Source organism: Chanodichthys erythropterus, chromosome 13 (assembly GCF_024489055.1).
Source record: "Chanodichthys erythropterus isolate Z2021 chromosome 13, ASM2448905v1, whole genome shotgun sequence".
In the NCBI taxonomy this organism is placed as follows: domain Eukaryota; kingdom Metazoa; phylum Chordata; class Actinopteri; order Cypriniformes; family Xenocyprididae; genus Chanodichthys; species Chanodichthys erythropterus.
Genome location: NC_090233.1, coordinates 50,095,913 through 50,123,643, shown reverse-complemented (window position 1 = coordinate 50,123,643; position 27,731 = coordinate 50,095,913). Strand labels below are relative to the sequence as shown.

At 39.5% G+C, this 27,731-nt stretch overlaps 1 protein-coding gene across 1 annotated transcript; it reads right to left on the bottom strand.

Moving 5' to 3' along the window:
• LOC137035008 (cytosolic phospholipase A2 gamma-like) lies at nt 1-27,083 on the bottom strand. Its single transcript, XM_067408254.1, has 15 exons — nt 27,053-27,083; nt 22,038-22,063; nt 21,710-21,818; nt 21,449-21,591; nt 21,114-21,315; nt 19,655-19,757; nt 19,432-19,572; nt 14,686-14,760; nt 8,866-8,922; nt 8,641-8,766; nt 4,642-4,785; nt 988-1,065; nt 734-888; nt 248-404; nt 1-166 (listed from the first exon to the last, which is right to left on the bottom strand). Exons 2-15 carry the CDS (start codon nt 22,061-22,063, stop codon nt 6-8), a joined length of 1,677 nt encoding a protein of 558 aa, XP_067264355.1. The 5' UTR covers nt 27,053-27,083; the 3' UTR covers nt 1-5.
• Between the last annotated feature and the right edge of the window lie 648 nt (nt 27,084-27,731).

Here is a 27,731-nt window from a genome sequence, read left to right as displayed (position 1 = left end):
CAGTGTTAAGCTTTTTTCTCAATGATCTCACAAATCTCTTCCACCACTTTTGCTTTATTGTTTGTGATGTTTTTTCCAGCGACCTCCATAAGATCAGTGATCATCTCAGCACTGTAAGGACAAGTGGTAAAAGTCTTGTATTTGCTCCTCCACTCCTCAATTTTGTCTGAAGAAACAATGACACATTTAAATCAGAACACAGTTGATATTTCAGTTTCATTCAGGACATTTTAAGATTTTAACTTGCCTCCACAGTTGACCACATTAAAGAGAGGGATGTGGATCACAGTTGGAACATTTTGGCCTTTGAACACATAGAAGTCCTTCAAGTCCCCAGGGGGTATGATGACTTCAGGGAAAGGGATGTTTTTTTCCCTGCACATCTTAGCAGCTTCCCTCACCGTCTGTAGTGAAAATCACTATTAAGCATAGCAGTATAACCTTTAAAAGCATTGCAACTTTTATTAAAAATGGAAATGTACTAATGTGTCAGCTGAAAACTTGCTTCTGAAGAACTCTCCACATATATTAGACTTTCTTTCTCTATACAGTGTTAAGATGGTTAATTTTTAAACATATTTATATGGTTTTAGCAAGATTTTGTGAAGGGTTTGGAACAACACAAGGGTTAGTAAATTATGACTGAATTTCCATTTCTAAGGGAATTATTCCTTTAAATTACCTTATATGAGTGTATGTGTGTATTATTAAATTATAGAATTATATTTAATACCATGAAAGGATCACCACCACTGAAATCCAGGGAAACGATGAGCTCAATGTTTCTCTCTTTTCTCAGCACTGAGAAGTAGGGTGAGTTGAGCAACAGTCCAGCGTCTTCAAAGTCCCTCGTCTCACTTTCCAGTAGAGGAGCAGGCACACGTTCATCTGACAGTATTTGAGTGAGAGATCAGTGTGAAATAAGTCACATTGAGTCACGTTTATTATTCACACTGAATTGCCAGTTATCAATAAGTCTCTTCTCACCTGTCATTTTGTGGAGAAAGTTATATGTCCTGCCCCAAATCCACTCAGCCATGCATGTAATAATGCTCAAGCAAATATCTGAACAACAAACACATTTTTCAAATTAAAGTTTCTTCAGTGGTTCTTGGGTTCCCTAAATGGTTCTTAAGACAGCCTTTGCCCATATAGGGCTCTAGACTATTAGTCTCTTTGAAGATTCAAAAAGTTACTGATGTTTCATTATAGGTTCTTCAGATCAGTGTTTTGTTTTTGTCTCAGCTTTAAAGAACTACATAGCTGATTTTCTAAAGAACTAGCAAAATTAATCAAGTCTGATGATTCCTTTACTGATGAACATTGTGAAGCATAAAGAAAGAAAATATGTGTTAAAATGCCCAAATGAGTGTTTGTGTAAGCGTTCTGTGAAGAACATCAAAGGTTTTGTAAGAAATTAGTCTTCCTCAACCTGGATTCCACTCCAAAGTATATTTTAGAATAAGCTCATCCCTAAAATGGCTTAAAAATCATAGAAAAGAATCAAGTCAACAGTTATATTGTTTCTGCACCATTTGGGTAGATCACATCCTGAGTAAATGGTCATCAATTGTAGAATGGGTCTGGGACACCAAGAACCATCTCAGACAATGAAGGGTTTCAACCTCATTAAAATACAGACCACAGCCTTTAGAAAATGAGCAACTTAATTTACACTAGGAGTGGTAAACTGTAAAAGGATAAAAGGTTTGAAATTTGGATGTTCGGGGTTCATTCTGACGCTGGTGAACCCAAGGAGCTTCATGTACTTTGTCACTGCTATGCTGCAATAAACTTCATCTTTGAGATCTTCAACGTCCTCACCTTTTTTTCTTACAGTTTCTATTTACAAAGTATATTAGCAGCGTTAAGCTTTGTTGCCAATCACAGACATATCTCTTGAGCGAGTAAATGCAACAGCCAATCAGATGTGTTTAAGTTAGTCAGAATCCACTCACCGCTCAAAACGGTGGAGTGTTTGTTCAGAGCGAGTTCTGTGTGCTCGCGAATCCTTTCATTATGAACAAAGTATAAATACGATGTCAATAAGAGCTTTATTGCAAAGAATAGACAGCTTTGTTGATAATAAAGGGAGTTTTCACAAGAGTGCAGCTTTGTGTATCTTGCATTGTAATTGACAGCTTGAGTGATTATAATGGCAGCAATCTTGTTTGTTTTTTGTATATAGCTCATATATATTTCTCATGCTGCTAACTACACATTGCAAAGTTTCTGGATTGACAAGTGTATTTAAATGCGTGATTGAATGCGATTGACAGTGATGACCATAGCAATGGATGACAATTACTGACAATTGCAAACAATCTGATACTGCATGTCATATGATCTGTGCATCAAGTCCTGGAGTGTAAATGCAATGTAATAGATTTAATACATTATAACAAACTTTTTCTATTTAAAGGTTTAGTTCACCCAAAAATGAAAATGCTATCTTTAATTACTCACCCTCATGTTGTTCCACACCTGTAAGACCTTCGTTCATCTTCAGAACTCAAATTAAGATATTTTTGATGAAATTTGAGGGTATCTGATCTAGGGCTGGGTATTGACACAATTTTCACAATTCGATTCGATTATTATTCACATGCTTGCGATTCGATTACAATTTCGATTGATATTGATTATTCTGAATGTAGTATTTCAGTTACAGTACATGGCAAATTTTCTAGAGAAAAAAAAATCTCAATTAATGCTGTAAACTACACATGTGAGTCAGCTGGTACTACTATAATAATATTGAAGATTAAATTAACTTATTTATATACAAAGACTTAAATTACACTCAATGATGTTTTTATTATAAAGAACGTTTAGAATTACATACATTTTTTTGAAATATAAACATTTAAATTGCGGCTGTCATAACTGATTTATTCAAATATGCATTAAATATTGAAGAACATTATAATGAATACGTAACAGTGCATAGCTATATTTATCAGAATGCTGCTTTCTAGAGTTCATTTTCTAGTTGACTAATGAGTTTATGGTCACTGAATGTGTTTTTCTGCAATGTGACGTTATGTGACATTGTTTACAAGCTGTTTTATTGACATATTTCTGAGATTGAAACACTGATTGAGCGATTACACGAGACATGATATGGATTTTGGTAAGTTGTACTGTATCTTTTAACATACCTTCAGATGTTTATTCATTTTTATTTCGCGCTGGAACTGATATTAAAGCGGTGGAGAGGATGTCCACATGCGCTTGTGCTGCCGCTTCTAAAGCTAAAGCAATCTGTCACGTCACATTAAACAGCGCCAAAACGGTAATTATTTTTTGAATCTCATAATAAGATGGACGTCATTTGAAATCTGAGACTTTGCTTCATATCAAAAGTAACAAAGCACAAAGATTACTGCGATTTATTGGATGGGAGGCGCTACATATTCTGCTCATTCATCAACTGAAAACAGACTAGACTAATTGATTCTTGGGAGCACACAAAGTAGTAGCTGTTCCGTGCTCAGGCACAGTTAGCGCTCACACTGCATGTGAACTTCGATTGAGCCCAACCAAACAGTGCTCTGGCCCACCTCTTCCAAGAGGGCCAGGGATGGCTAAACAAACTGTGCCCAGGCACGGAATGAAGCGATCACATTTGTCAAGCGAACCAGGCTTTGGGGGTCAAACGCACTCGGGCACGGTTCAGAGTGCCTAGTGTGAGTACACCCTGAGTCAGCGTTCGGACATAAACAAGGAAGCCTGCACTGAGTTCACTATGAATGACAATGACTCAAATTGTTGAATAAAATAATTATTTTTGTTTTGTTTTTGTGCACAAAAAGTATTCTCGTTGCTTCAAAACATTAAGGTTGACCCACTGCAGTCATATTGACTATTTTAACCATGTTTTCAACTACCTTTCTGGATGTAAAAAGGTGCAATGATGTTGCTGCCTATGTGTGGATCAGATATCCTCTGATTTCATCAAAAATATCTTAATTTGAGTTCTAAAGATGAACAAAGGTCTTACAGGTGTGGAACGACATGAGGGTGAGTAATTAATGACAGAAATTTCATTTTTGGGTGAACGAACCCTTTAATATGTGATGTGTTACTTTGTTCTTTGATACTATGATCTGTCCTGACAGTGATTATTTTGTATTTAATGAATAAATAGGATTTTGAAGTTTTTTTTTTGTTTGTTTGTTTTTTTGCATTTATTTTGTATTTATTGTCAGTACTTGGCTCGCAGTTCACATGGTAGGGTACTTTGTACTGTGTGTGTGTGGATGATTGTGTTTGTCCACCACCACTGAAGACTATTTCTGACCCAGAAAAATCCCTGACATGCAATGATGCAATGAAATTAACAAGTAGCCATTCTCAATCTAATAACATGACAAGGAAAACAAAAATGTTTACTAAAAGAGTTTTTTTTCTCCTCATGTTTCACTAAAAATTTGTTCTCAAGATAAATGATCCCTTTCTAGAGTTCTAGTATGAGAAAGTTTGGACATTAGGAATGAAATCACACTGGTTCAAACTGGAAGCTCAGTTATGGCTATTTAAAATATGAAAATGTTTTGTTGAGTAAAGTGCTTCATGCATTAATCTGGCTTAAAAATTAAAAGTGAAGTACATTGTATTCTTTATATCAGTTCAACCTACTGAATGGCCAGATTTTGAACCAAAAACTCAAATAGTTGGATACATCCATGGTGTAACGCTCCATATACAGTTTTGCAGCTTCTTTATCACCAAGATTCAGTTTGCCCACTGGAAAAATCAGCTGACCTTTGCCTTCAGCGAGATCTGTGTAAAATAGAACATTACTGAGTTCTTCTTATCTGACAACATATAATTCCAGTTTGTGTAACAAACATAATTTACAGAAAATGACTTTTAATCGAAATAGAATTTCATATTTCAAAAAATAAAAAGGTATTCTTCTTAAATCAGTGTCAATAAACATGGGGTAAAGTAGCAATTTACCCCATATAATGTGATAAATATGGACAGTAGATGGCATATTTAATTTAAGCGTACAAATTCATACAAAAATTATGTCAACATGCCCGTCTTGGCGAGTATCCTAGCAAATATAGTCGGTTATGTCTTAAAGATGATAGAGAGGATTTTTTCGTCGACTGAGAATCCAAAGACTGTTACTGAGTTTTGGAAATGAGCGCATGCGTAAGAACAACCCCCTTCCTTCACAGCTCATTTCAAAGGAACGCCTTCCAAAACTCGTGCACAAGTATTGAAACACGAGTGATTACCACCGGCATTCGCTGTGTCGTGTTTTTTGGATTCATTATGTCGGACTCACCGCAGGTAACTCGTAATCTTCAGTTGTTATTCCTGTCTCCTGACAAAAACATTGCATGCAGCACCTGTGGAGCATGGAAAGTTACTGGAGAGCGCAGCCGCGCTCATCTCTCACAAGGAACGTTACGGCAGTGATTGACAAGCCAGAGGGCCAATCCGCGCACGTCTCTCACAAGGAACGTCACAACAGTGATTGACAAGCCAGAGGGCCAATCGTTTACGCGATGATCGCGTAAATGATTGGCTGATGTTTTTAAGGCCCTACCTCGAGCACAGATGATGTATATTAATATTATTCCTTAAACCTGCATCTTCCACCTCGAGTCCAGCCATCTCTGCGATGCTCTGAATAGAGGAGGTGCCTGAGCGGCCATACTGGACCTCTGGCCCTGTCTCAGAGCCTCAGCTCGAGATGGGCCAGCCTCCTGATAAACTATATGCTCAGAAAACTATACAGGAAAACAAGGTCTTATTTTAAAAACATAAAATATAGACCCATCTCATCTTCCTGCAGCTAAAAGACCGAAGAGCCTAATACTCCCTTTTTACATGAAAAAGGATAGAATCTAGGTTTCTTTTAAGCCTAAAATATTCTCTCGCTATCAAACCAAAAAAGCGGGCCGACAGAAATAATTACTATGGGCCCAGCCATCAGTCTGACCATAAGAAGTATCTGAGCATGATATAAAATATATATATATATATATATATATATATATATATATATATATATATATATATATATATATATATATATGCGCAGGGCTTGACATTAACTTTTTTGCTCACCAGCCACTGTGGCTAGTGGTTTTCCAAAGTTACTAGCCACTCAACATTTTCACTGGCCACAATTTTGCTGTTGGGAAAGTTACATTTTATATGATTAAAGTTGACTTTGGCATGCTTAAATTTCTTGATTTTGAGTCATTTTACTTGATTTACAAGATTTAAAACCCTTTTAAACTTTCAAATAAAGACTGACCACCAAAATCAAGACTACATTGTATATCAGCTGGTATGTACAGTTATTTTTGTTTGGCTATATAAAAATAACAAAGCAAATTACAAATAGTAATTTAAAAAATCATTTTTCAGATACATAGGTTTATTTAACATGTTTACATTTAATCACAAAAGATGTTAAATAACATTAATGACAGACAGGTATTTATTTGGGGGCTGCTGAATGCATGTACGTAATATACTGACATATATTCAGTTTTTTACCCACCTGTTTACGTCCACTTAAGTCATAACCGACTATATCCACGCAAGATACTCCACACGATGGGCATTTTGACATTCGTGTGTGCGGATATTTGACTATTCAGGCGCAAGGAAAACTGAGTGCGTGCGACAGAGAGAGTGCGCACGCGAGAGAGCGCTTCTGTTGTTTCATTCAGCGCAATTCCACCTATCCACCTTCACTTCAAGTTAATCGATAGAGAATTGTGATTGAATTGTAATTTTGTGATATGAAGAGCTTGGCTACCTTTCATTTGGCTGTAGGCTGCAATTATATTCAACCCACCAAAGTGGCTAGTGGGAGTGGCTGTCTTACCCGCCACAGCTGAAATCTACCCGGGTTGGCGGGTGTTAATGTCAACCCTGTATATGCATATAAATACATATACAATATATATTATATATATATATATATATATATATATATATATATATATATATATACAGGAGGTGAAAGAAGAAGAGGAGAGGGTAGATATAAACTGCCCTTTAAATAGCTGTGGGATCTATCACCCATCTCACTCTCACTTCTTCCTCCTCCCGTCTGTCTGGCTCAGATCCCAATCTGAATGGCTAGGGGGTTTTCCATGCCCTCCCGATCTCAAACGCGGAGATCAGGAAGGAATGAAAAGTCTACGGGAGCTGTGACATTCATGGATAGAAAGGAACCGTTTGTCAAGCCATTCGCGCATGGCCCCTTTCTTAATGTGCTCTCACGGCAGCTACAGCCCGCCGAAAAGTGCGTCCCAAAAACACAGCAGCTCCACATACCCAGCAGCCAGAGGAGCGCTCGCTATCGGACACGATGACGTCAAACACGGACGTCACCGTCATCCAGCCACTCATCCTCGTCAGCCCCGGGGAAGCCGAGAGAGAATACTATGACCTGCGAGCCCTATGATTGCAGCTGCCATATTGCCTCAGCACACATGGGGCTAGAATCACCAGGCACAGATGCAGACACCTCTCCCCTCGGGAAGAGTGCCAAACGAGAATGGAACGTCCCAACATAGAGAGGCTCACAGTGAACAATAGACAAACACACAGACGGCGCCCTCAAGCACCATCTATGCGTGCTCCTCTCCAGACAGAAAAAAACGCCAGAAACGTGAAAATCATGTGTCACAAACCTGGGACACGGATGAACACATTCTCCTGAACGTTTGCAAGGCATATAAAGAGTAATTACTTACCGGTGTTGAAAACAATGGCATAGACAGAACAGTGCTTCCTCAGGTGCTCCCTTTATACTCCCGAGTTCACGCTATGATGACGTCATAGGCTGTCGCCGGCCAATAGGATTGGAGTGGCGTGATTCTTTGGTATTCGGACACCTGTCACAAGTGACGGTTCCCCATAGGGTTAAATGCAGAGCAAGTTCCCTTTCGAAAGGGAACTATTCCTGCTGCCTGTGTTTTTAATGTTAAATTAAACAACAAATGACAAAGAAATCACTCACTGCTCTTGACTGTAGCTGTAACTTCAATAATGATTAATCTTTATTTAATTTAAACAGTGAAGATAATATGCAGTTTTATTTTATATTTGATTACTTTATCCATTTTCTGTACCTTAAAACTACTGTTAGATACCCGAAAAACCTGCAAAGCACTGTTTATTTTATTTGAATATTTGCTCTATTGTATTTATTTGTAATGTTGCTTGTAGTTTGATAGTTTGTTCTTATTTTCTTTATTTTTATTTGATAGTAGTCCTATTTTCCCTGAACATAGCACATACTGAACCGTACCCGAAACTGTGACCCTAAAACCGTGATACGAATTGAACTGTGAGCAATTTGAACCGTTCCCCCCCCTAATACACACTGTCCAGTCAATGGGTTGTACTGTAGTGGACTTTGTGTCAATTCTCAAGAAAACATGCACTGTGACAATCTGACAGTGTAACCACTGAAAAGTTTTGTACGTCTGTCCCTAACAGCCTCATTTTCACTGGCATCAATATTAAATATATTTGTTGGGCAATAACAGTGGAAATGTTCAATGTTTGTTTGTGTCTCTTCATAAATAGATTTTTAAAAATGGAACCCCAAGAAATACATACATTTCTAGCACACTATAATAAAAGGTTTACCTTTCAGCGTTGTTCTGATGGATTCATCAAAAGCAGAAGGATCTTTGCCATCCAAAACATAGAGATTCATGTCCACAAGGTCCAAGAGCACCTGGCAAAACTTGTCTGCAGGTGGAGAGTCTGGATCTTCTCAAGAAAACACACATTGAACAAACATGAACACAATGAATAATGTTTTTTTTAAATATTTTACTACATGTAGTCAATAAATAAAAGCAATATTACCTTTCCCTGTTTCCTCAAGTATTTTGTTTATGGTAGGAAACAAATTCTTAAAGAAACCTGAAGAGAAAAAAACAGTTCATATGACAATGAATTGCACCCCCTCCCTCCCTCTTATTTCAATGTTGTTTTGACTTTTGTGGATATTTCAGCTAACAGTTTGCTTCGTACATTGTTTAACGACATTAAGTTAAACGAACCTCATGTTCTCAATTCATGCATTAAATGCATGTCCTTAAAAGAGAGCATGCCGTTCCCTTTCGTGGGAACTATCGACGCTACGTCAATGACGTGATGGGAACCCTCTGCATTTTGTGTTCGTGAAGCACCTCTGTATCCAACCAATGAGAAGATGTGACGTCAGAGGCGGGTGACGTCACGGACCAGGAAACTATAAAGCATACCCAGAAACAGAGAACGCCAGCTTCTGTTGTCTTCAGCAAGCGCTATCTGTATCTTGTCTGTCTTATTTACTGTTGTTTGTCCCTGCACATTGCATACACTCATCTCTTCGTCTGAGGACAAGAGTTTCACAGTCACAAAATAAGACAAATATATATATATATAAATGGCGGAAAAGCAGCAAAACTTTACTAAGTGTGTTCCTCCCTGTCCGCGCTTCATTACGGACGGGGATACACACGATATGTGTGTAAAATGCCTGGGAGTTGAGCACGCACAGGCAGCTCTCGAGGGAGCTGTCTGTGTGCACTGCGAGCGGCTCACTCTCAGAGTGCTGCGTTCACGCCGGGCGCTCTTTGAGGAGGGCGCCGCGGCGAGTGTTCCCCGCGGGTCCGGTCCCGCTGCTGCTGAGGCACAGCGAAGGCTGCACTCGTGGGGTTCACAAATGGATTTAGCAGAGGGGGGAGAGACGGGTCCTGCCCTATCGCTCCCCTTACCTGCTGAACCCAGTGTCTCTCCTCTGGTGGCGGAAGCACGCGCTGCGGTTTCTTCCCCCCGGAGAGAGACACCGGCACTCAACATGTCTTCCTCCGAGGAGGTTGATGTGGAGGGTGCCGAAGAAGGAGATGAGGGTCCGCCATCCTCATCTCCAGCGCACGAGGAGCTTTTGGAGGTAGTGACCAGGGCAGTTGAAAAGTTAAACATAGACTGGCCCGTAGAAAAAAGGGAAAATCAACCTAAAAGCAAGCTTGATGAAAGATTTCTTCCAATGCGGTCACTATCCCAGCGCCGGGGTCTGCCGTTCTTTCCCGACCTCCACACCGAGGTGTCGAGGTCGTGGAAGAAACCAGTTCAATACCGTGTTTACAGCCCCCAATCATTATACAGTAACATCATGGGGCTGAAACACCACGGCTATGGGGCGATGCCTCGGGTGGAAGAGACGCTCGCGAGCTATCTCTCTCCCGAGTCTGCATCGTCCCTTAAGACCCCGACGTTGCCCACTAAGCCATTAAAAACAACCTCCAGCTTAGTGGGCAAGGCTTATTCGGCGGCAGGTCAAGCGGCGGCATGCCTGCATACTATGTCTATCTTGCAGGCATACCAAGCCGACCTGCTGGGGGAAATAGATGAGAGTGGGGAAGCATCATTTGAAGCCATTCAGGAACTTAGAAAGGCAACAGATCTAGCTCTCCGGGCCACCAAGGAGACGGCCAAATCAATCGGCCGCTCTATGGCAGCCCTGGTGGCCACGGAGAGGCATCTATGGCTTAATTTATCCGACATCAAAGAGAAGGATAAAAACGTCCTGATGGACGCGCCGCTGTCTCCTGCTGGCCTGTTCGGCGACGCAGTGACATCTGTCGTCGACAGGTTTCAGGAGACACGCAAACAGTCAGCGGCGTTCCAAAAGCTTCTCCCCCGTCGCTCTCATCCCCCCGAGACTGCTGGGCGGGAGCAGTCTCGGCCGATAGCCAGCTCCTCGGCGCACAGGGCGCAGCAGAAAGCCAGTGTGGCCACCCGGGCTCCCCCGCAGAAAGCTTGGGGACCGGGGCGGTCAGCACAGGCGAAGCCTTCCGGGGGTAGGACGGATCTGAGGACCGTCATTATCTCCCGGAAGGCTTCCAAGAAAAGGTCCTGACGCCAATCATTTGGGACCTTTGAGGGCAGTCCCCTCCGGGGTAATTCAATTATCATCTCGGGCGCCCATTCTACCCCGGTGCCCTCAGGGGGCCGTCCTGCCAACCCTTCCACCCAGCGTGCGTCAGGGCGCAGCGGTCTCCACCGATCCTCCGAGGGGGATCGGTCAGCGCTCGATTCGTTTGTCTGCCGGTGCGCCGCGCCAGATGAACGAGCCAAGTGCTCAAAAAACACCAGAGACCAGTCTCGAGAGACTGGTTCCCTTAGTAGAATATATGGAAGAATGGAAACGTCTCCCGAACATTTCGAAATGGGTGCTGCTCATGATACAACAGGGTTACAGAATTCAGTTCGGTTCTCGACCGCCCAAGTTCAATGGGGTTCTCCACACAGTGGTAGCCCCAGAGCAGTCTCTGGTGATGGAACAAGAAGTTACGACGCTTTTGCAAAAAGGAGCTATAGAGAGGGTTCCTCCTCCCAGCAAAATGTCAGGCTTTTACAGCCGCTACTTCATTGTTCCAAAGAAGGATGGAGGGTTGCGTCCGATCATAGATTTACGTGTGTTAAATCGATCTGTAAAAAAGTTGAAGTTCAAAATGCTCACACTCAAACAGATTATCCCACAGATCAGGTCCGAGGACTGGTTTGTGGCAATAGATCTGAAAGACGCCTATTTCCATGTATCCATCCATCCTTCTCACAGGAAGTTCCTCAGGTTCGCTTTCAGGGGCGAAGCTTACCAATACAGGGTCCTTCCTTTCGGCCTATCTCTATCACCCCGCACGTTCACGAAGTGCGTGGATGCAGCGCTGGCTCCGCTGAGACTCCAGGGCATCCGCGTACTGAACTATATCGTCGATTGATTGATACTAGCTCAAACAGAGCGACTAGCAGTTCAACATCGAGATGTTGTTCTGTCACACATAAAGAAGCTTGGGTTGAGACTCAATGCCAAAAAGAGTGTGCTGGTCCCGAGTCAGGTTGCGAATTATCTAGGTGTAATCTGGGATTCCACCACGATGCAGGCGCAATTGACTCCTGCTCGTGTGAATGCCATTCTCGGGGCCGTGAATGGGGTGAAGTTAGGCCAGTCACTCACTGTAAAACAGTTTCAGAGACTGCTGGGTCTGATGGCAGCTGCGTCCAACGTTATTACTATTGGCCTTCTGCACATGAGACCCTTACAGTGGTGGCTCAGGACCAAGGGGTTTTCCCCAAGGGGAAATCCTTTTCGCATGATCAAAGTCACGCGGCGATGCCTTCGTGCTCTGGTCATGTGGAAAAAGCCTTGGTTCCTGTCCCAAGGACCCGTGATGGGAACTCCTCGTCGTCGCGTAATGCTAACGACAGATGCTTCCCTCATGGGCTGGGGGGCGATCATGAGTGGTCGCTCAGCTCAGGGTCTCTGGGAGGACCACCAGCTCTCCTGGCACATAAATCGGCTGGAGATGATGGCGGTGTTTCTAGCTCTAAAACACTTCCTCCCAGACCTGAGGGGAAACCATGTGTTGGTCCGCACGGACAACACTACGGTGGTCTCATATATCAACCACCAGGGGGCTTGCGGTCTCGCCTGCTATGCAATTTGGTCAGCCGCATCCTCCTGTGGGCCCAGGGAAAACTCCTTTCACTGAAAGCGGCATATATTCCCGGGCGGTTGAATGTGGGAGCAGACGCCCTGTCGAGGCAGGGCGCGAGGCCGGGGGAATGGAAACTCCACACCGAGGTGGTGGAGTTGATATGGAAAGTCTACGGACGAGCTCAAGTCGATCTATTTGCCACAGAGGAGTCAACTCAGTGCCCTCTGTGGTACTCTCTGGAGCACCCAGCACCCCTAGGGCTGGATGCTATGCTACAGACGTGGCCGAGGCTACGTCTGTACGCATTCCCCCAGTCTCGTTGCTCCCGGGAGTTCTGGACAAGGTTCGCCAGGAAAGGGCCGACATAATACTGGTGGCTCCTTACTGGCCGACAAGAATATGGTTTGCGGACCTAATATCTCTCCTTCACGGCTCTCCAATGGAGCTTCCTCTCAGACAGGACCTCCTGTCTCAAGCAGGCGGCACGATTCTCCATCCCCGCCCAGAAATGTGGAAGCTATGGGCCTGGCCTCTGAGGGGGCAAGGCTCATAGAATCTGGTCTCCCAACCGAGGTTGTGGAGACCATCCTTCAATCCAGAGCTCCCTCCACGAGGAAGCTGTATATGTACAAGTGGAAACTGTTCGCCACATGGTGTGGCCAGCGTAATATGGACCCCGTCCACTCTCCTATTAGCTGTGTGCTACAATTCCTTCAGGAAAAATTTTCAGAAGGCTTAACCCCTTCAACATTGAAGGTATATATTGCAGCCATCTCGGCTTATCATAACCCGGTAGGGGGCTCCTCGGTGGGTCGAGACCCCCTAGTCATACGCTTCCTCCGTGGTGCACTGAGGTTGAGGCCTGCGGTGCGCACAAAAACTCCGACCTGGGACTTATCTATTGTGCTCCAAGGGTTAGCTGAGGCTCCCTTCGAACCAATAGAAGAAGTGTCAGATAAATTTCTAACACTAAAAACAGTCTTTCTGTTGGCAATTTCTTCCTTGAAAAGGATTGGTGATTTGCAAGCACTGTCAGTTGCTCCATCATGCTTAGAATTTACGCCTGGTATGATCAAGGCTTTCTTACATACTAGACCGGGCTACGTGCCAAAGGTCCCCACTAGAGTCCCAGGTCCCATTGTACTGGAGGCTTTCTGTCCTCCACCATTTGAAAATCAGGATCAGGAAAAACGTAATCTGCTTTGCCCTGTGAGGGCGCTGGATGCCTACACCCACAGAGCTGCCCTGTGGAGAAAAACAGATCAATTATTTGTATGTTACGGGTCCCCTAGAAGAGGGGGCCCAGCATCCAAGCAGAGGATGAGCAAGTGGGTGGTCGAGGCCATCTCACTTGCATATAAAGCAGTGGGACAGCCATGTCCCTTAGCCGTTAGAGCTCATTCTACAAGAGGTATGGCCGCTTCTAAAGCTCTTCTGTCAGGAGTGTCTCTGGACGACATATGTGGTGCAGCTGGATGGTCATCCCAGCACACTTTCATCAGATTTTATAATCTTAATATAAGTTCTACTCCAGGTTCCTTGGTCTTGCAAGATAGCAGCCAGGCACTTGAAGATACGGCGTAGTTGGGACAGCGTTCCCATCACGTCATTGACGTAGCGTCGATAGTTCCCACGAAAGGGAACGTCTCGGGTTACGAGTGTAACCCCTGTTCCCTGAGTAAGGGAACGAGACGCTACGTCGCGTTGCCGTACCTCCTTCATACCTGGAGCGCTTTGCTTCAGACATATTCCAGAAGCTGGCGTTCTCTGTTTCTGGGTATGCTTTATAGTTTCCTGGTCCGTGACGTCACCCGCCTCTGACGTCACATCTTCTCATTGGTTGGATACAGAGGTGCTTCACGAACACAAAATGCAGAGGGTTCCCATCACGTCATTGACGTAGCGTCTCGTTCCCTTACTCAGGGAACAGGGGTTACACTCGTAACCCGAGACGTTTTCTAACGTAGGCCTACTTTGACTTCTCATGTAATGTCAAAGGTAAGACCCATTTCAGATACAGCAAAAAATACAACAACAGTGGCTGCAAATAAATATATTTTAATTGTTAGAACAAAATTATTGCTAGGGATAAGTAGTGACTTGATATTGGTAGGGACATGTCATGTAGTGTTCAGTGCCCTTGATGAATTGACTAACAGTTTTAGGCAGAAGTGAATTTTTAGAACAAATGCAGCTCTACCTTTTATATGTTGCCAGATGAATTTAATGATTTTCACAATCTCTTCTTCATCAGCTAAAGCGCTGCCACACAGACCTGCAGAAAACACATGATATGAACAAACAGGAAGTTTAAAATAAATGTAAAAATATTTAAAAAAAATAAATAATATACTGTGTACATGTATAAACTTGCATTTCTCTCTCTCTCTCTCTCTCTCTCTCTCTCTCTATCTATCTATATATATATATATATGATGTAGCAGTGATATTGCTGTGAATTTCATGTTTTTCAATAATTGTTTTTGTAATGCTGTTGTTTTCTATGTACTTAATTTTACATAAATATGTTTTAAAATGATAAAATGTGATTTTGTTTTATTCAGTGTTACTATCAGCAAACACTAACAGGTACATTAGTGTTAGTATTTTGAAGTATTAACTGTCCATACACTGCACTGCAAAAAGAATCTGCTGAGGCTCTTTTTTTCAGCCCAATGGACCAGAACGGACGGAAGTGGCAACTTGGGAACGAGAACCGGTTCTTATCCAGAACGAAGTACGAGGAGCATATCCTTTAATGGAGACGTCTCACCTCGTGAATATTATAACAATGAATGCACTGAAAAGAGAGAGAGAGAGAGAGAGAGAGAGAGACAGCAGCACTAGCGGCAAGATACATATGGATGTGCCACAGCCTGAGAGACAGCAGGTGAATGTGTGTAATGTGTGTCTGACCTCAGTGTGTTTCCCTACTGTCCACCACAGTGACTCTCAGTACGTGTATTTTGAAGGCATATAACTGCATGCAAAGCTACATCATGCTGAATAAGACGAGTAAAGAAAACGTGACAGACTACTTATTAAAATAATCACCCTTTATTTAAATATATGAACACAGAAAATCGCTGTTAACAGGTTAATATAACATTTCCCATTCCAAGACTAATAAAATAAGCGCAACTTACTCTCTGTAAAATGGCATAATCTGCAGGGTGATGGACACCCTTTGCAATGACTGTAGCTAGGAAAGTCCTGTGGATTGGGCTGTCTAAGGAGCCGAAAAACTCCCATATTGTCAAGCTTACTTTACTTTTTTCGGGTGTGGACAGAGCATCTCACTCTCCTGCTCAGAATAGCTGTGCGCTGCATCTTCTTGTTGGACAGGTGTCAGCGTTAAGATGCAATACTGAATTGAATTGAATACTGAATTTTTACAGACATTCTGTATTCAAATATCTCCACGAGAATATAGCATCGTATTTGATGCAATGCCAGCAGGTTTTTTGAGACTTCTGCAAGGCATCAGTGAATCTCACGAGCAATCAACGTTTAAAAAAGAGGTCTTGTTAAACGGTGTTGATATTAAAGAAAGTAAATGTAATAATACACTTTTCAGACATTTGATTCATTGTCCTGCAACATTTCGACATAAATACTTCTGGAATGACCATTTTGAAAATATTAATTGGAGTTTGTTTTGGACTTATAACAATAAATACTGTATCAATAATAAAGTTAATGAAATATACTTTAAAATAATACATAACATTTATCCAAACCATTTCCTAAAAAGATATAAAAATTATCTTTCTGAATCTTGTGTATTCGGTAAAATGGATACTGTAACTATTTTACATCTTTTCTTTGAATGTATGTATGTTAAATTCTTTTGAATCGATGTGGAATATTTATTTAATATGTTAAGTGGAATCAAAATTAATATAGAGATAAGAGATGTTATTTTTTATTATGACAAAAAAGGTATAGATAAGAGCCATGTGTTTATGTTAAATCTTATAATATTACTTGGTAAATTTCATATACACAAATGTAAATGGTCTCAAAGGATACCCAATATCACCCATTTCAAGGCTGTCATGAACATTTATTTTGAAACCTTACAAGGACTCTCAAACCGCAAAGCAATCAGAACTATGGACATTTACAAATAATTAAATTCCTCTTCTTTAAAGGAACACTCCACTTTTTTTGAAAATAGGCTCATTTTCCAACTCCCCTAGAGTTAAACAATTGAGTTGTACCGTTTTCGAATCAATTCAGACGGTCTGACGGTACCACTTTTAGCATAGCTTAGCATAGTTCATTGAATCTGATTAGACCGTTAGCATCTCGCTCAAAAATGACCAAAGAGTTTCGATATTTTTTCCTATTTAAAACTTGACTCTTCTGTAGTTACATTGTGTACCGATGGAAAATGAAAAGTTGTGCTTTACTGGACCTTTCATCTCTGAGCTCTCACAACGAGAACACCACTTCTGCTTTAGTCACCTATTTTTAACTCTTTTGTTTATTTTATGTTCAAAGAAATGCCTGCCTGAAGCCTGGCGCCACCCCGCAACAGGTAATAAATATTATTTTGATTTTGATCTTTGGTGTAAGAGGCTATTCTGTTATTGAATTGGTCTGCCATTATTTGTCTATTTAGCTATTTTGTCAAAATACATTTACATAGAACATTTGATTTACTATTTTACATTAATTACACACATTAAAAAAAAAAGTAATTAAAAGCATACATGTATTTTAAATATGCTATAACAATGACTGGGATAATGTGGATGGTGGCTTTTTGCAATAGGTAGGATGTTAGTTTTCCCCAGTTGTGGGGCAACATGGCCCCGTTCTGAGTTCAATTTTGTGCAATTACTAAACCAGCTAAATTACCAAATGATTTTATTTATTCCCCCTAATAATATATTGGACATGCTAAACTCCTCTCCAAATACTCAATGTGCTGTTGAAATTAATGTCTAACTCAGGCAGCAAGTGACTACGAGCCAGATTTGTTTACAAACCGGCAAATCCATTACTGTCACATACGTTTCATTGCTCTAATACAGATCCAGTTCGGGCCCGGGATTCAGTGTGCGGGAACAGCAGTCGCAAAACAGAATGCGTGTTTTTTCTGGAGTTTTACAATAGGAGACCGCAACAGTCGGTTTCGTATCTCAAAAACTTCACAAAGTTAAGTCACTCAGAGTGGTCGGACTGTTCTACTAATTAATTAATTTCTTATTAATGACTTGACTATGTTGTGTACTCGTTAGTCGGCTTGGAGCTTTTATTTCTCTTTACATCGGTATTGAATCGTAATGTTAGCTAACTCTTGTTATCAGAAGGCATGCTAACATACACGAAGACGACCATTAGCCAGTTGTTTTTTAATCGATCTATTTTTTTTCCTGTTACAGCTCCACCTGTCCCCTTTAAAACATCTGAAATGCCTACAGTCCTCTATGTCACTTCTCGTTTGGACATGTTCCAGATCCGACTCATTCTGAATATGGTTATTACACAGATATTATTATTTTTTTTAAATAATTGTTTGCTTGCAAGCTTTGCTCCTCAAACCCAGATCTGGTCTGTATGGAATCCAGATGTTGCTGTCTGGAAAGTGATCACTTATGGGCAAAAACAATGAGTTTATTTCCTTGCTCTGGTAAAAAATTTTCAATTAAATTGTGACTCAGTTAAATTACGTAACTATCCATTTTTGTAAATTATATACTATATATTAAGAAAACTTGGTATTTCTTGTCTTTAAATGCTTCCTTAACTCTTTTTGGAGCTGCTCAGCTGCACATCCTAACACTTTTGGACAGAAACTCCTGTAGCTGAAATGCCTCATAATTTCAGTGTCTCACTGGCCAATACGACTTAAGCTGAGGAGATGGAGGAGTGACTTTATGTCACGATCACCAGTGAGAGTGCCCTATCAGCCACTAGAGGGCACTCCATCCCGGACTCTCATTTCCACCCATTGCATTCACTACATTACCCATAACACACTCCCCGGACTCATTATCACCATGTCATTGCACCCAGCTGGATTGTATTATGTTATTAGTGTCTGTCTATTTATACTGAGTTGTTTCTGTCTTTGGTTGTGGTTTGTTGTCTATGTCACGCGTTTTCTTATTTCCCGGTTGTCTGTTCTGGTTTTCCTTGTGTTATTTTTGTTCCTGTTTGTTTTGGACTCACTTCATGGACTTTTACCCTTGCCTGCTTTTTGGACTATGTGTTTCAGATTACCCCTTTAATAAGTATCTCAACTGCATTTGGATCCACTTTTTGTCTTTTGTTTACCGTGACACTTTAAGATTCATGGTTTGTTTTATTATTATTTTTATTATTATGTATGTTTGCAGTAAAGATGTACTCTGTGCTTAAAGGTGCTACACAGGATGTTTTCGACGACTGAGAAACCAAAGACTGTTAGTGAGTTTTTGAAATGAGCGCATGCGTAAGAACAATCCCCCTCCTTCACAGCTCATTTCGAGGGAACGCCTCCCAAAACTCGTGCACGAATATTGGAACACGAGTGTTTGTTTATCACCGGCATTCGCTGTGTCGTGTTAGTGGATTCATCATGTCAGACTCAGCGCAGGTAACTCATAATCTGCAGTTGTTACTCCTGACAAAAACATTGCATGCGGCGCCTGTGGAAAGTTACTGGAGCGTGCACGTCTCTCACAAGGAATGTCATGGCAGTGATTGACAAGCCAGAGGGCCAATCATTTACGCGATGATGGTTTGAACTAATTGTTATAAACTATTGAACTAGCATATTGCATATAAAAATTAGTTCAAAACTTTGACCTGTGGAGGGCAGTAATATTTTTGAACATTTCTGGTCATAATTTTATTGTTTACATTTCAGTTTCAATTTGGAAATGAATAACTCCTATAGACCTGGTCACCAGATCAATTCACTACAAAATCTACTGATCTATTAATTTGTTACCTTGCAGGTACAGCATGTCAATTTCAGGCTGCTCATTTATCATAGAGCCGTTTTCAAGCTGACTGCCAAAGTTGGATACTCTCAAAAATGCTCCAATGAGGGAATAACCTGCTTCATGTGGAGTGAACTCAAACCAGGGGTCTGCAGACAGAAACCATATAACCATATAACAGCTGACACAAGCACATTAACTGTCTGTCTCTTCTTTCACACATAAACAGACCTGCTTCCTTTTTCTGTTTGCTTTTCTTGTCGATCACTGTGTAGATGGGAAGTGGGTCTTTACTCTGCTGGTTCCACTGCTCTGTGAGTGTGTGTTCATCGATCTAAAAGAGAATGCATTTCTTGTATGTTATTGTAGAGGAGACAAGGGGCAATTAGAACAATTTCTTCAATCACAAATAATTTCAAGCGATAAAACTTACTCAAGTTATCTTTATTAAGAAAAGTATTTAAAGTAAAGGCTCTCACTGTAAAAAGGAAAATAAAAAATTCTCATTCGGGAACATCTCTTATAAAATGTCTATATGTTCCTGCAAGAACTCTAAAGACTGTCAACAGTTCCTCCAAAGACCTCATCATAAAAAAGACACTTTGAGACACTTGAAATACTGAAGGTCCTTGAGTTCATCACAGGATATTGGAGGTTCTGTCTAAAACAAAATGGTACTACTTATAGTTTATAAAAAGCTTTTTACTGAGAACATGTTGAGTAAATTTTGCTAAGTAGTGTCATATAAATATTAAAGCAGTAAGGGGGAAATTTTTCTTGTAATTACTTAAAGGTGCCATCAAACGTTTTTTTACAAGATGTAATATAAGTCTAAGGTGTCCCCTGAATGTGTCTGTGAAGTTTCAGCTCAAAATACCCCATAGATTTTTTTTAATAAATTTTTTTAACTGCTTATTTTGAGGCATAATTAGAAATGCGTCGATTCAGCGCGCAGCCCCTTTAAATCTTGCGCTCTCCGCCCCCTCCCGAGACTCTATCATTGCATAAACAAGTACACAGAGCTAATATAACCCTCAAAATGGACCTTTACAAAGTGTTTGTCATGCATGCTGCATGCATACATCGGATTGTGTGAGTATTGTATTTATTTGGATGTTTACATTTGATTCTGAATGAGTTTGATAGTGCTCCGTAGCTAACGGCTAATGCTACACTGTTGGAGAGATTTATAAAGAATGAAGTTGTGTTTATGAATTATACAGACTGCAAGTGTTTAATAATGAAAATAGCGACAGATCTTGTCTCCGTGAATACAGTAAAAAACAATGGTAACTTTAACCACATTTAACAGTACATTAGCAACATGCTAATGAAACATTTAGAAAGACAGTTTACAAATATCACTAAAAATATTATGTTTTCGTGGATCATGTCAGTTATTATTGCTTCATCTGCCATTTTTCGCTGTTGTTCTTGTTTGCTTACCTAGTCTGATGAATTAGCTGTGCACAGATCCAGTCATTAATACTGGCTGCCCTTGTGTAATGCCTTGAACGTGAGCTGGCATATGCAAATATTGGCAGGTAGATTTGTAGTACATTGTAATCTGAACAATGTTACAATATTCATACTATTAAATATTTTTATTACCATCTATTGAAAATATTCAACACAACTTTGACCTGAATGTGACCACCTCATAAATCATGTAAGTTACAGAGTTACAGACCTCTTTCACAAATGTTGTGACGACCATCGCTGCCCAGAAGTCAGTCAAGCTGAAGAGGTCTTTCTTTTTATAATATTTCTTCAGTTTGGCAAGTGCATCTGTCCAGCTGACTTTAGGGCCACTGAGTCTCTTGATGATTTTGTCTTTCACAGCCTCCAGTTTGGTGGACCAGTCTGGTTCCTTATATAAGGAGGCCATGCACCTTCAGAGGAACAACATATGCTCTCATTTTTACATTCAACCCATCTCTGTGTGTGTGTGTGTGTGTGTGTGTGTGTGTGTGTGTGTGTGTGTGTGTGTGTGTGTGTTTGTTTGTTGTTTCTCAGGGTTTGTACCAGGTTGATCCAGAGACTCCACTCAGATAAAGGATAAGTTCCAGAAGACCTGCTTTTTCAAGTTGAACCAGGGATCCCAGCAAACCCACCATGGCTCTTTCTCCTCCTCCAGAACCCAGTAATGCAATATTTGGCACTTGATCCTGAAACACACGCAGTTTTATTTTGCAAACATTTGATGTTCAGCAGCTACAAAACCATTTTATAGATTATTTCAAGAAGGTATAGCCAGGCAGATATATGTAGTGTAAGATGTTTTACCTGACTGCAGTGTATCCCAAGCTTCTGCAGGCATTGCTGAACAGTGTTTCTCCTTCTGGATATAAACACATCCTCATTCTTATTCAGAGAGTGTTCGATTCTCACCTCACTGTTGGTGACGGACCATGAACATCATCACATACTGCTATTTAATATATTTGGATTTCAAATATTCTTGTTGAATACAGTTTTGTCTAATGTTTATTCTGAACAGTTATACTCGGAATGATCAGTTTTGTTATAGATTTTAGGTATGTGTAAGTAATGCAGCAGTACTATATAATGAAGTGCAATGCTTCAATAACTGTAGGAATCTGAGCAGGATTACCTTCCCTGGAGTTTGGATGCACTCATCTATAAAAGAGTAGAGTTGATATTACTTTTAAAAATCACCAAGGGTCCTGAATACCACAAAAAAAAAAAAATAATAATAATAATAATGTGCATCTAAAATATTAACGTGATCAGATTTTTTTCAAATAGCATACGTCAAGTACAAGTGAATACAAACCTAGACTAATAGCCAAAATAAATAAATAAATAAATAAAAGTGACGTTAAGCTAAATATAATTGTTTCAGCTTAAAAGGGCCAGATTTACTAAACAGGGCAAATTAGTGTAAGAGCGCAATCCCAAAAAAAATGTAGATGGAAGTGGAAAGTTCTGCACATGATCTACTGATGACACGCAAATTAAAGAACACAGACTCAGCCTATGCCATTAGATATATGGTAAATGTGCCTACGCTGTGTGTCTCGTTTTTCAATTAAAGAATATTATAGGAAGAGTGGGGGCCTCTAATATAAAAAGGTTGGGGTCTTTCGTTCCACTTTTCAAAACAGACTGGAATCACAGCCAACAAATGGAAGAACTGATAAAACAATATTGGTGCAGAGTTTACATTTTTTTTTTTTATATTTAGCCTATTGATCCCACCTGGGTGGAAAGCTATAGGAAAACTATAAAAAGATTGTGTGAGAGCTGGTCTGGCAGTTGTGTTCTGCAGACCAACTTGGTTTGATGAGGAATAAGGGTCTTATCTAGTGAAACAATCAGTAATTTTAGGGGGGAAAAAAAATGTATATGCTTTATATAAACAAATGATCGCCTTCCAAGTGCTTCCGCCAAACCGCACTTTCGTATTCTTCAAAAAGCTTACGCTGTATGTCCTACACTTTCCCTATTCTACTTATGGAACAAACACATTTTTTTCTGTGAGTAGAATAGGGAAGGCGCAGAAAGTACAGTGTAAGCTTTTTGAAGAATACAAAAGTGCGGTTTTGGCAGAAGCACTTGGAATGCGATTTGTTTATATAAAGCATACATATAATTTTTTTTTCAGAAATGAGCGATCGTTTCTCTAGATAAGACTCTTATTCCTCGTCTGGTATCGTTTAAAGCCCTTTGAAGCTGCACTGAAACTGTCATTTTGACTTTCAGCCATTTGGAGGCCATTGAAGTCCACTATAAGGAGAATAATCCTGGAATGTTTTCATCAAAAACCTTAATTTCTTTTCGACTGAAGAAAGGAGGACATGAACATCTTGGATGACATGGGGATGAGTAAATTATCAGGAAAAATGTTTGAAAAATCTCTAGGCCTTTAAAATAATTTTTTTTGAAGGCAGATTATCGCCATCTGGTGAGAGTATAAAAAGAAAAACTAATTCAGCTTCAGGAGGAATAACTATTAAGTAACTATTAATGAACTGTGAAACTCAGTATCAGGTTATGGCCCTTTCTTCTTTACTACTAATGTTAGTTGATTTACTTAGATTTATGTCTACTGTACTGATATATATATGCTCTGCAAATATTGTTAAACATTCGTTCATTTGCGCCACTGTATGTTTCTGTCGGTGGGTGCTATAATGTTGCACGTCTTGCATCGCATTCAGGTCAAAGTTTGAGCGCACACATGTAATATCTGTAAGTTTTGTAATATCTCCCGTTTTGCAAGAGAAAAGGGACTGGGATTCCAACTGTCAGCGGAGAGGTACATCGCTCTCGCATTATAACAATGCGCTGGCGACACTTATACTAAACACTGTAGATCCCACATTAATGAACTGTAGAATTAGAAGAAAGTTGTTTATTCATTTATGTTTTTTAAACGAATGGTGAATTCTTCGTGTTTTTTCTCGTGCTCGACCATTTCCGTGGATGGCGCTTGAGAGTGTTAATTTTTTTATTCAAGTGTTGTCTGCAACCAGAAAATCAGGATGGATCCGTGACCTGCCAATACCTCAGGTATGTTTATGGCCTTATATTTTGTGTCTGTTTTTACTCAAGATATTTCACATTACTATTATAAAGTGATGCCAAATGAGTTCTGTATTTAAGGCAATGATCATTACCACATCATGCTCAAAGAATTACTTCAAACCCACTGATAATTAATAAAGAATTACCACATCATTCTCAAGGAACTACTAAGAACCTGGAACAGTATTCTAAAGTGAAAACAATGGGAACCCATTGATAATTAATGAAGAATTACCACAACATTCTCAAGGAATTACTAAGAACCTGGAACAGTATTCTAAAGTGAAAATATCCTTGTGCATAAGTAATAAAGCCTAAAGTAGTACTAACATAAAAAATGTAATTTTACTTTAAAAGATGACACATTTTAAGAACATTTACATTTATTGCAGTGTTAATGACATTTAAAAAAAAAAAAAAAAAAATTAAAAATTCCATACAACAAAACAATGAAAAAGTGAACACTAAAACAAGAAAAAAATACCAAAATTTTACATCAGATTACTAGGAACTTACCAAATATAACAACAGAAGACAGCAAATATGTGTATGCCTAAACTTCAACTTTTAGCCAATGGTTTTCTAATACATCTAATTCATGTTATTTTTTTTCTGGCAAAGGTCAATAAGCATGCCATTCTTCTTTTTTTCCTCGATGATGCTTCGAAGTGGCTCTCTTGTGCACATTTCTTTGCACTGTTTGCCAAACTCTGACAGTTTCTGGAACTTTTCACGCAATGTCTTGTAGGCTTCAGCATCACAATACTCCAGCTCTGCTATCGCTGCCGTATCCACAACCGTTTTTCGATCCACCCCACACTTGTGGTATGACACATTCATGTCCTAAGACACGAAACGATCGTTTTTGTGAGAAACCGAACGGTATTTATATCATTTTTTTTAACTATAATACACCACTATGTCCAACTGTCAAAATTCAAATTTAAACTACGGAAGCCCATTAGACTCAAAAACTCAATTAGACTCAACTGCCATTCTATGTACTATTTCTAATCCATTGAAACTCATTCAAACTCATAAACTCAACTGATCTATCTATCTATCTATCTATCTATCTATGCAAATCTATCAAACTATCAAACTAAATCTAGCAACACCCTATCAACCACCCCGAGTACCCTAGCAACCGCATAGCAACACCATAGCAACCACCCCGAGTACCCTAGCAACCATATAGCAACACCATAGCGACCACCTGAGTACCTTAGAAACCGCATAGCAACACCCTAGCGACCACCCCGAGTACCTTAGCAACCGCATAGAAACACCTTAGCAACCACCCAGAGTACCCTAGCAACCACACAGAGCACCCTAGTACTCTATCAAAATAACTAAATTAAAACTGAAACTTTCAAACTGAAAACTTTTAAAACTGCTTCAAACTTTCTGGACCAGCTTTTTCAAGCCAACTTACTTTGTCTCGACAAACTTTTTTATCTAGTTATTCTTCCATCTTCTTCTTCTGAGCCAAATTTTAGACTGCATCTCCTCCTAGACCATCTATCTATCTATCTATCTATCTATCTATCTATCTATCTATCTATCTATCTATCTATCTATCTATCTATCTATCTATCAACACACACTCACTCACTCACTCACACATGATCTAGCTTTTAAACTACTAAACTAAAACTTAAACTATTTCAAACTAAAAAGCTTCAAACCTCAAGCTTTTAAAACTACTCAAAACCTTCTGGCTAGGCTTTTTCAAGCCAACGTAAAGTTTGTCTACAAACTTTACTCATCTAGTTCAGAAAGTGTTTTATGCTTGACTATAATGTACTGAAGACAATATCGACATGCCATACTGATACAGTTCCCTGCTGTTAATCGTCATTTACTGTTCAGAAATAGTATTGGTTCAATGCAGGATTTAGACAGACTATTGTAAACGTGAATAAAGAGTTGAACATGCTGTCTTATATCTTTGGTATATTCTGTCAACAGATGCTGTTCTTCACGAGTCTCTGTGTTCATCATTGTGCCATCAGACAGAAGCTCATCAGAAAATGGAATATAATGTATAATTTGTATTTGGGTATAGAGTCAACCATTGGTCCAATATTTTTTTTTCTTTTATGAAAAACATTGTAAGTTTTGCTGAATCTATGTTAAGTTAAAATAAAAACATTAGATTTGTCAATGAAATATGTCTCTTCATTAGTGATGTTGTTACATTTTATTTAATTTAGTGGCCTTGAAAACAAATGCATTCAACTTTGGGAAAATGTGTATTTAAATAGTCGCACAACTGTATTATGTGAGATCATGTAATTCAAAGTACAGTAGTCAACATTTGAAGTGGATCAAAGAAGTTCAGCAAAGTTGTCCTAAGAAGAAGGTTTTAGGACAACTTTGATTAAAGGTTTTGATCCGCTTCAAATGCTGACTATATTGTACAAAGTATAAGTAATAACCAAGTGTATTGTTATTGACTGCAAAGTGTGTAATGTTTAGTATTTGGAATAAGCCAAAGGTACTATTACCTGTAAAATAATCTATTCAGTGTATATTGCTTGTGTTTTCTGAAGACACTAGTAATTATTTTGTAATATACTTAAATCACAAATAAAGTGTACTTATAACACATATAAAGTGTACTTATAACACAAAGTGTACTTTCAAAGTGTGCTTTCTCTATTAAACAGAAGTCTTTAATAGAGTCAGATAAATAGCCTACATTTAAAAAAAAACGTCTTTGATGTATTTTCAGACTATTGGTTCAAAATTGCAGGAGTATGTTTTAGACATACAATTACAGAATAGTAACACTGTGCAGATGTTTATGTCTGGAAATGTGAAAACTTTGTCATCCTGAAAATAAATTCCCCATTAACATTTTTCACCCTCATACTGATCGTGTATTTATTATGGACTTTTTTTTACTGTGCAGATCATTGTTATGCTATTTAATTGTTATTAAATCTAATTACTGAAAAAGGCTGCATGGATTCATTCTGTCTACTGCTGTCACAATACAGTACTAAGCCTTTTAATTGCCCCAATATTGCTGAAAAGATATTAGTTACATAAAGCTTTAAATTGTATACTCACTATTCTTGTATAGTCTTGTAAAATCCTGATACTTCACCAGCAACACAACAGCTGTTTTCTCTTTGACAAGGCAGAATATGCCTTTTTATAGGGCTCTGAAGCTAAATTGCATCATAAGGGGTGGAGATGGTTCCCATAAATGAATAAAAACAAACACAGACTATGAAAAGTTTGGCATTACTTCCATGTAATTTACTTAGAACTTGAGCATGTAAATTCCTTGATTTTTACTGGTGAGTAATTGTGGGAAATTGACATGTCCTGTGGCGTGAGATGCGACACGCCTTCTGAAACTATTTTAAAGAGTATTTTGCTAGCATTTGCAAAATCCATGTCACATTGTACCATTATTTAAAAAGAAAAATGAAGGCAAAATGGAAATTAAAAAGGTTTAAAAAGTCTACGTGTCAACTACACTTCATAAGTCATTGTCCTTCATCTATACCCTGGTGGTCTCAGTATCTTCACTTAGTGTTTGCCAGTTTTTAATCACAGTTTTACGTTGTTGTATCAGTTTCACAAAAGTTCTTGATTGTTTACAAAGCTAAGCAAGGAATTTGATCAATTTCAAATCAATCTAAGTCTGTAATTATTCTGTCAATGTGTATTTTGTGTCTCTGTGAGTGCCATTCCTAAAAAACAAAACAAAATGGAATTACGGTAACGCTTTAGATTACAG